The 12,639-nt window shown below is 48.6% G+C and overlaps 1 protein-coding gene across 1 annotated transcript in view; it reads left to right on the top strand.

The window, feature by feature from the left end:
* Positions 1 to 12,639, top strand: part of GALNT18 (polypeptide N-acetylgalactosaminyltransferase 18) — a 350,227-nt gene that overhangs the window by 301,312 nt on the left and 36,276 nt on the right. Inside the window, exon 9 of the mRNA XM_047691422.1 lies at positions 4,374 to 4,469. Within this exon, the coding sequence (XP_047547378.1) occupies positions 4,374 to 4,469 (96 nt within the window). The remainder of the gene's footprint in view (positions 1 to 4,373; positions 4,470 to 12,639) is intronic.

The raw sequence follows: 12,639 nt of genomic DNA, 5'->3' as shown, positions 1-12,639 counted from the left end.
GTTCTGTCTAAGGTTAAAATGCTTTGAATATGGTAATCTCTACTATTGTCCCAATGTTCCCAGGATCATTCAACTCTTGAAGTATTTTCAATGATACCCGATTGGTTTTTTGATACCTCACCTGGTTTTTGCTTCCTGAACACGTAGAGCTTTTCTGCTGACAGTTATAAGCCCTCAAAACTACATACTGACATGGAACAGATGAGGAAACAGAAAGGCAAAGTGATCTTCCCATGTTCACAAAGGTCATCAGCAGAGAAACTGAGCCTAAGACATCAGCTTCTGATATCACTCTGCTTCCTCCCTTTGGAGAGTATCTCCTCAGACCTTTTTGATATCCTAGCATGAAACTCAAAGGAAGAACTGTGGCCTCTTCCCTGGATAAGCCATGATCAGAACCAAGTTCAAGGCCTGCCTCCGCAGGAATATAATGGGCAGAGCCTCTGTCTGGGAGGGGAAGAAGAATGCTAGCTACGGACTGGCCTCCACATTCTTTGCAGGCCTCCCAACTCTGACATCCTAGGGTTCTACAGGGCACAGAGCCAGGATCCAAGGAATCCCCCCAACCCCCTCAGACCTCAGCTGTCTAATAGGCCAACCTGTAGGAAGGAGTCATATCCTCCCACAAGAGTTTCCATGGCACAGTTGACTTCTCAGGCTGGGGTAATCTGGATACTGGAAAACTTCTCAGCCCATGCCACCAACTATTACTTAAAGAGCGGAGTTGTGTGTGTGTCCATTCAAGTTCTGGGTCTTGGCCAAAGCATTCTCATCTTCCAAGCAGAAGGGTCTCATCTTAATGACATGTACAACAGGTTTACCGTGGAACCCTTTTACCACCACACCCAGAAACCTTTAGCTGATCAAATAGTAAGTGGCATATACAGGGCTGTGGTATGGATCTGACTGAGTCCATAATTTGAGCTGTTTTTACTCAGAGTGGCTGAAAAGCCACTCTCTCATCATCCCCAAGGGCTGAGCAGTGCTAGCCATCCCTGGGGCTGGTGGAGGTCTTTGACAACCACCCCCCCCGGCACCCCGTTTTCATCTGCCAGCCGCTGCTCAGGGCCCTGCCAGCCTCCCCTCCCTTCTGGCTCCTCCATGGGCCGGGCTCTGACAGAGCAGAGCCACGCTTGCTTGTCAAGGATCATAATGAACTCCTAATGGGGGCACTAGGGTGAAGATGGGCAAAGCAGGATACAGCCACAAGAGCAAGGATTTGCTGAGGCTGAACCATTCTTCCTAGTGATTATTTTTATTCTAAAATGCAGAGACCAGATGTCTTCTCAGGGGTAGAGTTTCTTTCTACCCTTTCCTTTCCATCTTAGGCCAAACTACATTGCTCAGGTCAAATAATCTCCTGGGACTCTCAGTGGGGCCAGGGTCAAGTCTAGAGCCCTGGCCACTTATCTGCTAACAGATTCCATTAATGACTCCTGTGGGCAGAAGGGCCTGTGGGCCCCATTGTGTGGGCATGAGTTTCCCCTGGATCACTGAGCCCCATGTCCAAGAGGCGGGGTCCTTGAATCAATCCCAGCTCTAGTGCGACAGCAGAGATGAAGCAGCATCTAGAAACAGACACGCCCGGCTTCTGGAATGTTAGCTTTGCCACTTACTCTGTGTGTAATCTCAACCATTTACAAAACCTTCAAAGCTGTAATCATACCATCTCAGGGGGCATTTTTCACAGTCTCAGGATCGTCACCATTTGCATGACGGAAAGAACTTGCTCCTTGTCTGCTTCCTAACATCATTCGTTTGGGAATGCCATTCATTTGTTCGTTGCCTTCATTCATTCATCCCATGAGTGTATTTACTGTCTCCCATGGGCCAGGACTGGCCCATGTCTGAGACAATGAGAAAGACTCAGACCTAGCCTGGTCAGACGGTGGATACAGGCACTCGAAGAAGGGACAAGAACCAAGCACGCTAAATGCAGCAGTAAGATAAATGGAGGCGCTGGTAAACCACGGGGCCATGGCCTAACACCCAGGCTTGGGTCAGGAGAGACTTCCGGAGTGACAGAGAAGCTGAGAACCAAAGGAGGAGGCGCATTTAGCCAGATAAAGAGAAGGCATAAGGAGAGGTGACATGGGGAAGGGTCCATGCCACGGGCGTGGCATCACACACAAGGAGGTCAGACAGACCTTCTGGCTACGCCACAGTTCCTCATCCTTCAAAGAGAGAATGTCGCCGACCTGGTGAGGTTCCTCTGAGGGAGAGGTGGGGGGACACGCGGTGAGCACTTCATGTGGTGGCTGGCACATAGATGCAGCCATAATGGCCAGTTGCCCTGAGTGGCTGTCAGCAAGGTCATAGCAGTCATAGGAGTAGCGAACAATTACTGTGCATTTGCTGTTTGTCAGGTCCGGTGCTCCCTACTTGTGGATATGCTTGCATTTACTCCTCCTCTAACAGTCCTGTGAGGCAGGCACTGGTATTATCCCTACTTTAGAGAGAAGAAAACAGACAAGAAGGAGCTGTGTTCTTCGTCCAAGACCACACAGCTGGAGCCAGGATTCCATCCCAGCCTGTCTCTCCCGACAGCATCAAAGACCACCTGCTTCACGGGGGAGGGATGACACAGAGCTGGGGCGACTTTATCGAAAGGCACCGCCTACCTCCTCACCCAGAGGATGGCTTTGAGAACCCAGCAGAAAGCCAAGGCTGACATCAGGGCTTTCTGGATCTTTCTCCCTGCGACCGCCGTTAGCAGGTCTCACTAATGGATTACAGCTCTCAGCTTTAGATGCGATATCGGCTTCTCTGCGGGCTGCAGGAGAAGTCCAGAGTGCATTGATATGGGCTCCCTCACAAAGGCAAGCCACGTAGTTGTTTTACAGAAGAGGATTTGCTGCATGGATGTTTCTGGGGCCTCTGCCTCGGGAGCTGGCTCATGTTTATAATTCTTCAGAACCTCCAAACCGCAAGTCTGAGATTGAAGTGCCTTCACCCGGTAGAGGTGAGAAAGCTCAAGAAAGGGATTTGACTCTATTCCTTTCCTATCAAGAACAAGGTATGCTGGGAGCACACATGGGCCTCTGGTCATGCCATTTTGCACCCCTTTACTGGGTTCCCTGCACTCCTGCCACAAGTCGTCAAGACCATGGAAGCTCAGCCGCTGTCAGTCTCTGGCCTCCTAGAATAGATGACCCACCTGCGGTCCTTTGCCCTGGTCTTCCCTGAATTCCAGTATCTGTGTCCTGTTCTAAACAGAGCGCTTCGAAGCTAACAAGACCTATATAAGCTAGATCAAGTCAAGGTGGGGAACAACGCCACCACCTTGCATATGCACGCAGGAACTGACATAGAGCTGGGCATGGGCACTAGTGCTGGGAGGCCACCAAAGCCAGAGCAGGGCACAGTGTCTCTAATTCCATCTCATGCTGCATCTCTTCCTTGGCCACAGCTGGGTTTCTCTGCTTACACCTGGCCCAGCAGATCCCCCAGACCCAATCTAAATGGCCTCACGATTCTAGCGGCCGCCACCCATGGACCACTGACTCTCTCACTGAGAGTTCTAGCATGGAATAAGAGGATGATGAGATGGTTCCATTCCAGAAAGAGAAGGATGGAGGAGAGCAAGAAAAAGAAAGAGAATTATTAACTCATTCCAAACTGCCTATTGGTGCCCACCATGGTCTGCTCAGCTGTGGCTGGTGAACAGGGCCATGAGGACTGTAAGCTGTCCTTTCCAGGGTCTGGGAGTGGGCTTCTGCCAGAAAGGGACATTGGATACTGGTTTTCTTACCTGACATGGTGAGGCATTGGTTCTGTTGTTTGCTATGTGCCTGCAGGTGAGGGTAAGAGATAACTCTCTCTTCTCCTACTCCCTTGGTCCCATTCTCTCTTATTCACCTGCCAGAACTCCCACTCTGGAACATCCTTGTCATCTGGGCACCAGTGGGGCCAGGCCAGCCACTGCTGGATCTGCAGGGGGCAGAGAGGACCTGGTCCCAGAGGACATCTCAGACCTGAAAGCAGCAAACATCTTGCCCAACTTCCCCCAACCTTCCAGAGCAAAGACTTCTTTCCGGGGACTATTGGAAGCCCTGGTGTCACCCCTGTGGAAATGGAAGGGGGTGCATTCTGAGCATCATCTTCTCTGTGTGTGTATCTTTTATTCTTACCGCCACTGTCTCCACTTACCCTTTAACAACATGAGAACAGCTCTCCTTCACACGAAGCTGGGTTTCCCTCAGCACCTTTATTCAGGCAAAAGCTGGTGCTTGTTGCTTTCCACAGTATTCAAGGGACCTCGGGTTGATTATGGAAATGGAGCCCGTCTCTGTGGAATGCTGGCGTCTCCTGATTTAATGCATTTGTTTCTCTGCTCTTCTCTTTGGTGTGGCCGCCCCTCCTCTGGCATTCAGCTGCAGAACTCTCTGAAGACCGACTTGTGTCTCGATCAGGGTCCAGACACAGAGAACGTTCCCATCGTGTACATCTGCCACGGGATGACACCGCAGGTGAGTTCCCTGAGACAGCCCCCTGCTGGGGGTGTACTCATGTTTGTCTGGCTTGGGGAAAGATGGTTAAACTCCTTTCGTGTCTGCTCTAGGCCCGGGGGCCTCCATATGCTCATGGGGAGAAGGGGAGAGTCCTACCTGCCTTGCCTGGAAGGGGTCTGGGATAGCAGATGCTGCTGTGCCGGGATCCTCGGGGATGGGGAGCAAGGAAGGTGATCAATTCCTAAAGAGGAACACCTGCCTTCTTTGGGGAGACTATGGGTAAATCACAATCCGGTTTTGGGCACCTATGCCCTTCCCTAACAGGAGGGAACCCAAGGGTCCCCCAAGCTCTCTGACATCTCAGAATGCCAGTTATGGTCTTCGGGGCTCTGCCCTTGAGTAGATCACAGCTGCTGCTAAAATTTATAGCCGCGAGAGCTTTGCTAGCCCAGGTGACCTTCTCCTGGTGGAGAATGTGGGGAAGCTATGAGGAAGATAAGTTATCCTAGGAAAAATTGGCCAGTCACAGCCTAGGCTGCAGATATCCAAAGAGGATGCTGAAACACAGATAAGAGAAATGGCCTCTTCGACAAAGTGCAGTGGACCACCTTTGCCTATGAACACCACAGACTGACCTGTTCTGATTGGACACCATTTTCAGAGTTTACTTATCTTACCTCCAGCAGCACAAATGATGTTTTTACAAAGATAGTATAGAAGATATGTATATTTGTGCAATTATACTACGGGTTTAAAAGAGTCATCACTTGTCTCAACACACAACTGAAGGCAATCATGATGTGTGTGTCACTGGCGTCCTGTGCTGGGACTCCCTGGTGATTGTCTGCTGTGCTCTCCACCAGCTCCTCGTTTCTGTGGGCCCGGCTGCTGTGGCTGCACCAAGTGGAGGGTCACAGGTCAGCAGATCACACTATCTCCACCCAACAGAGTACCGCATCTCATTCTCCATCCTTACAATGCTGCGATATTTCTCATGGATGACTAGTTTTATGTAAATTCATTACTGACATCTAGCATAAGTACAGACAGTAGACAAATGGTAGGTGTACAGATTCGTGAGCTTTCAAAGCAAACACGCCCACATAACCAGCACCCAGATGAAGGAAAAGAGCATTGCCTGATTGTGAATTTTATACAAATAGGATTATAGGGTGTACGCTTTCTCATGTTGGCTTCTTTCTTTCACTGTTATATTGTAAAGTGCCTCTGTTCTGCTTTTGTGATTTTTATTACTATGTAATATTCCATTTTATGAATGTACCATATTGACAGTATATTTACAGCCATGGGACACCTGCGAGTATTAAGAATACTACTGCTATGACCATCCTTGTTCCTGTCTTTTGGTGCATGTATGCACCCATTCCTTGTGGATTTATACCTAGGGGTCAAATCGCTAGTTGTAAGGTTGCTCTATGTTTGCTTCGAACGCGCATTACCTGTAGTAGTCTCTTGTGGCTGCCATAATATAACGCCTCGGGAATATATTTGCTCCCCGTCCTGGTGCCTGGAAAGTTCAAGATCAAAGTGCTGGCTGATCTGGTTTCTGGTGAGGGCTCTTTCTGAGGACTTGCAGATAGTTACCTTCTCTGTGTGTCTTCCCACAGCAGGGAGAGAGAGAATGAGTGAGCTCTCTGGTGTCTCTTCTTGAAAGGACACTAATCCCACTGGATCAGGGCTCTACCCTTAGGACCTCATTTAACCTTAACTTGAAGAGCTGGAGAGGCCTCAGCCGGTCCGTACTGTAAAAAATGAGAAAGCTTGTTCTGAAGAGAAAATGGAGTGTAGCTGAACAACTATTTGACTAAGAGACCATGGTGGGACTCATGGACTCAGTCAGCCATCTCAGCAGCAGAAGCCATAAATCAAGATGGGCTTGTAACAGCAGAGACTGGCAGCCTGAAGGAAAGAGAGAGCAGGACAGTATGAAGGCAGGCTGGTGGACTTCTTGGCTTTCACAAGGCAGGAACGTAGGGCTGTTTAGCTGTGAGCACGCCCTCTTCCTCAAGAAAGGGGAAGAATGATGCTGAGGGCATTTCGGAGACCATCAGTGCTGCTAACACCCTGTTAGCCCCAGGGGCGAGGCTGTCTCATACAAGAGTGGGCCTGCCTCTCTGGTTTCAGTGGGCCAGGATGACCCTGCCCAGTGCCTTAGGAGTGTGACCAAAGCAGGGAGCAGCTTGGGCAGGGCCACCCCAGAGGGCCAAGGGCACAGGCAACTCCACAGAGCCATGGGGGTGATGCTACCACCCCAGTGGGCCTGGAGGGCAGAGCATCAGGACAAAGAAGGTTATTCTCAAGCCTTGAGATCTAATGGAATTAGCCTTGCTGGGTTTTGGACTAGTCTGGGACCCATCACCCCTTTCCTTCCAACTTCCCCCTTCTGGAAAGTGCCTGTCTAGCCTGTGTCTGTTCCGCCATCATATGTGGGAAGCACATACTTTCTCTGATTTCACAGACTCTCGGATGGAGAGAAATTTTGCCTCAGGATAAATCACACCTTGAGCCTCACACATATCTGACTTGGAGGATACTTAGATGATATTTGAACTTTAGACTTGAGAGTGGACGCTGGAATGACTTAAGACTTTGCGGGCTGTTGGGATGAAACAAGTATGTTTTGCATGGGAGAGGGAAATGAACTTGGGGGTCCAGGGGCAGAATGCTATGGACTGAATTTTATCGCCCCAAAATTCATATGTTGAAGCCCTAATCTGGACTGCATTTGGAGTAAGGAAGCAATTAAGGTCAAATAAGGTTATGAAGGTAGAGCCGTGATCTGATGGAATTAGTGTTCTTATAAGAAGAGACACAGAGAGCTCAGTGTCTCCCCCTCCCCTCTCCTCCCCACCATGTGACAACACAGCAAGAAGGAGGCCGTTAGGAGCTAAGAAAAGAACTCTCACTAGAAACTGAATGTACCAGCACCTAGATATTGGACTTCCCAGCTTCCAAATCTGTGTGAAAATGACATTCTGTTGTTTAAGCCACCCAGCCGGTGACATTTTGTTGTGACAGCCCCGGTCAACCAACATTCAGTGAAACAGTCTCCCAGATTAATTACATCAATTTTTACTCCCACCAACCATATCTTTAGAATTCTAGCCATTCCACATCCTTGTCGACGTTTAGTATTCTCTGCAAATCTGTATCATTTCTAAATCATAGACATAGGGGTGTGGCAGTACCACACTGTGGTTTTAGTCGGCATTTCCCTGAGTACTAATGCAGTCGGGCACCTGAGTTTTCAGCTCAGAAAGTCCCCACGTTGTTCTTGAGTATGGACCAATGTGGCCGCGGCCCAGGCCCTTTGGTGTTTTTGTAAATTCCCTGCCTGCTTGTTAATACTTGCAGCCCAGGAGACCATGAATGAACTTGCCTTTAACAAATCCATATGGAAATCTATGGGGCTATTGCTTATCTGGACCACTGGACAAATGTTGAGTGTTTCTTCTGTGCGAAGGTGGATGTCAGCTTGGGCAAAGCCTGCCAGTCTCCCAGCTGCTGCTGATTCAATATGGGGCCATCGGTGCTGTGGTTAAGAGCCTGGATTCTGGAATCAGATTGTCTGCATCCAAATATCAGCTTTGGCATGCTCTAGTTGTCAAGTTTTTAAAAGGTCAAGGTTTTAAGTGTGGACCTATTTTATTTTCTGTAAAATACAGATTAATGTTGGTATAGGGCATAAAGGTTATTGTAGGGATTTAATACATGTCCAATATCTAAAATAGTGCCTGGCGCATAGTAAGTGCTCAGTTGAGTGTTAGCTAATAATACTGCTATAGTGCTATATTTATTATTATGCATTGAGCCTTGCTCAGTATATATGCCCTCAAGAGTCTAGCTCCAGCCCACAGTGGACTGACTTTCCCTGACCTCATGTGCCATGTGCCATGGATTCCTGCCCTAGTCAAAGACTACCCATAGACTAATGGAGCATCCCTGAGTTTTTGTGGCAGCAAAAATGCAATGGAGTAGGGGAAACAGGTGGAGGGGGAATTCAGGAAGCCTGAGTTCTAGGCTTGGTCTTGCCACACAGTGCAGTGTTACCTTAGCCCTCCCTGGGCCATTATTTTGTTTTACTCTTTCGTTGAGATATGGTTTTACACTAAAGGACACACATCTGAAGTGTATAGTTCAATGAATTCCCACATTTGTAGACCACTGTGTAGGCACCATCCAGATCGAGCCCATCATCCCCCTGGGCTTCCTCATTCCTTGTCTCCGTCAACACCTCTACCCAAAGGTAATGACGATTCTGGTCCCTGGCACCACCGATTCATCTCATCTGGGCCTGTGTTCTTCTCTGCAAATGAGGAAGCCCGGCTGGCCAGCTTTGGACCCAGGTGTGCTAGCCCTACCTGCTTACCTCCAGTTCTTCCTTGCCGAAATTCAGCTGGCCTGAGAAGCTGTGAGTCTGTGCTGTGCTTGCCAGGAAGGCTGGGAGCTGCCTTCCCTTGGTGCTTTATGAACTAGCTTCTTGAGGTACATCTGCAGCAAGTCTTTTTTTTTTTTTTTTTAATTTATTTGACAGAGAGAGATCACAAGCAGGCAGAGGGGCAGGGAAGGCAGAGAGACAGAGAGGAGGAAGCAGGCTCCCCACCGAGCAGAGAGCCCAATGTGGGACTCGATCCCAGGACCCTGAGATCATGACCTGAGCCGAAGGCAGAGGCTTAAGCCACTGAGCCACCCAGGCGCCCCCATCTGCAGCAAGTCTTAAAGACATGGGTCCTCCTCCCCATTTCTCAAAGCCACAGTTGTCACATGACTGGGCTGTGCAGGGAACATGGAGGCCCCGTTACACTCTCCCACTAGGCCCACAGCTGAGGTGCACAGCTGTTAGTGCCCAGAGGCAAGGAGGCTGGAGGCCCACCTCTCAAACACATTTCCCAGATCAAACACATTTCCCAGAACGGGGCAGTGTAGGGACCCGGCTGTGGCAGGATTTGTTGAGTCTGGTCTGCCCAGTGAGCCTGAGAGGATGGGGTCCTCCCGGAGATGGGCTGTGTGTCCTTGGTGGAATTAATCCATCCATCAGAGATAGACAGGTGCGGGGATAAGTGGTGAGTGATAAGGCAGAGCTTGTGACTGGAAAGCCTTCCCACAGGTATCTCCTGGCCCCTAAGAACTCCCCTGGCTCATGGAGGGGATGAGAAAAGGAGGACCTCAGGGACCTTACCTGAGTTTGAGATACACCTCATAAGGGGATTATGGACAAATACAGGCCCTGAGGATTCTCTGAATCTCCTAGACTTGGTCCAAATCAGACCTTCAATATGTATTTCCAGGGATATTTTCCCCGACTGGCAGCTCTCAGCAAAATCTCTCTTGTTACCATGGCCACAGAGGCCAAGGAGAGACCAGGGAAGTTCACATGTGCACAGATGGGACTGCCATGTGCAGTTGTGCAGGTGGTGCACTGCACAACTCTAGGGGATGGATGTGCCATCTCCCATTGTCGTCTGGGAGTAAAGATCAGCCCCAGGTGACAGTCCTTCTTACCTCTTCTCAAACCTCACACATTCCTCCCCAAGCATCACATATGATAGGAAACTTGAAAATGTTGAAAGGCAGACTACCTGGGTTCAAATCCCAGCCAGACCTCTTTCTAATCAGGTTCCTTGAATACGTGTCAAAATTTCCTTGTGCCTCAATGTCCTCACCTATATTATAGTAGTACCTACCTTACAAGATTGTTACAAGAATTTTAAAAATCGATGAACATAAAACATTGAGACAATAAGCCTGGGACACGGTCACTGCTTCCTAGATACTGGCTATTATTCTGCCAGATTGGTAGAGACTCAAGACCATGTCCTTGAGAATGGGAATTGTTTAGCCTGGAAAGGAGCAGATTTAAGAGGGACGTGGAAACTTCCAAAATTACAAAGACACAGATTTTTGGCAGAGTATACAAAAACCCTTCCCAGTCCTTGGCTCAGATGATACTGTGACCTCTCCTTCATCAGAGGCATCCAAGTCAAGTTTGGTGAGTTCCAAGGGCATTATGTAAAGTTCCTACATCATGTAGAAGCTTAAGGTAAGAAATCCCTAAGGGCTCTCCCACCCTGGAATTCTATGACTTTTTAATCCGTTACATTTTTCTTCTTAAATCAGTGAGAGTCCACCATGTACCAGAGAGTGTTCTTGGCCCTGGGAGACAGTCATGAACCGGACAAAAGTCCCTACCCACATTAAGTTCCCATTCTAATGCTGGAGGCAAACCCCTCTATTTTCTCACCCTCAAGTCTTCACCACAGCTGGGACTTGAACTCTTCTCTCGCCTAAGAATTTCATTCATGGCCAGAATGAGCTGCATGCCTTGGATTTCAGCCAACCAGGGCCAAGAATGGTGAAGGAGGAGAAAGATCAAGAAGGCAGGACGGCAGGCTGACTCAGTTTATCCTGCCGACCTTGGAGTCACTTCCCTTCCCCTTTCAAATTTCTAAGTTTATCCATTTGGAGGTTGAAGACCAGAAAGAATCTGTATCAAGCAGATAATAAACAATCCTCAAAAGTCATCGCCATTAACCAAACAAGTTATTTTCTCAATTCAAAAAAGTAAAACATGATTCTTAAATAAGTTGAAATGAACATGGGACAAAAAACTTAGTTGATTCATTCATAGGGGAACTAGGAAGAAGTTTAAGCAGCACGGAGAGCATTTGAGGAGATCAGGATCTGCCAGCATTTCTAAAACAATGTCAGAATAAGATTGCTAGATTAGATACCAAAGTGGTTAATGCCCTATCGGGAAATAAAACCATAGCCTTTAGTGTGATCTTACTACCCAGGCAGAAATCTGGAGGTTAGCTCTAGTGTCTGGGTATTAATGAAAAGGTAAATAGCAGGAAAAAAAAAAGTAAATAGCAAAGTCAAACACAAACACCTTGTCTTGGAAAACTGCATACTCCTGGGTGGGCTTGTTAGACAGTGGCCCAGGATGATAGTGAAAAGGGTAGACGACTTCCTCTCCCAGTTTGCCTTATTTCCAGGTGTAAGATGTTTCTCTTCCTCTGTTCACAAAGTTGGCTAAAGGTGGAGGAACTCTCCACACCATGAGTGAGGCAGATCCTCGTGCAGATTCACAGTCTGACCGTGCGGGCTTGCCCCAGTACTGCTTCCTGAGGCGGCCACCACAGAAGGCCACAAACTGGGTGTCTCAAGCAGCAGAAATATTACATTGTCTCTCAGTTCTGGAAGCTAGACGCCCACAACCAAGGTGTCGGGAGGGCTCTGCCCCCTGTTTCAGGCCTCTCTGCTAGCTTCTGGGAGTTGCTGGCCACCAAGAGGATAGCTGTGACGGCAAAACTCTCCCTTCCTGTGGTATTGTGTTCTCTCTGTCTGCACTTCTCTGTTCCTGGTTATAAGGAAGCCAGCCATGACCAATTAGGACCACCCCCTCCCAGTGTGATCTCACCCTCACTTAACAAATTCCATCTGTGGTGACTCTATTTCCAAAGAAGGTCACATTCTGAGGTACTAGGGGAGGAGGGTTAGGACTTCAAACATATGGATTTCTGAAGTACATGTCTCTACCCCACAGCACCCAGAAGGGAAGAGTGTGACTGGAAATCTGACTTTCACACCTCAGCTGAAAAGTGCCTCACATCCCTTCCTCTCACATTTGATTCTCCAGAGCCAATCACACGGCTCTGCCAGCTCACCCCCAAGGATGTAGGAAGTCAGGGTTTTCTGCATGCCCAGGAAACCCGTGTCTGTCACAGAAACTTAGATATTTGCTAAGTCCATTCCATCTCCGACAAATAAGAAAACAAGAAAATGGCATCTGGGGGTGGAAGCTGGCTGGCCTGAGCCCAGGCATGCTGCCGGTCACTGGCAAACATGGGGCTAGGAAGGGTGCCTGTATTTTGGCTTCTGGTTTCTCCTCCAGTTCCATTCATTCTTTCTTCACACATTTCACAGGTTGTCTTTCAGAAGGTCCCATAGTTTGAAAAGTTTCATTTCCCTCAAGAAACAAACGTGGTCTAGTGATAGGAATGGTAGGTATCCTAGGGCAACTCATAGTGGGGCCCAGTGGGGCTTAATGGGGCTGGAAAGAGGGGCTGGGTTCACAACCGTGTCTAAACCCTTGGAGAGATTCTGCTTACACGTTGTTTAAAAAGTTGAAGATTCTGCTTACAGGTTGTGTAAAAAAGTTGACTCT

This window comes from Lutra lutra, chromosome 10 (genome assembly GCF_902655055.1).
Source record: "Lutra lutra chromosome 10, mLutLut1.2, whole genome shotgun sequence".
NCBI classification, from domain to species: Eukaryota; Metazoa; Chordata; class Mammalia; order Carnivora; family Mustelidae; genus Lutra; species Lutra lutra.
This window is presented reverse-complemented; position numbering and strand designations above follow the sequence as displayed.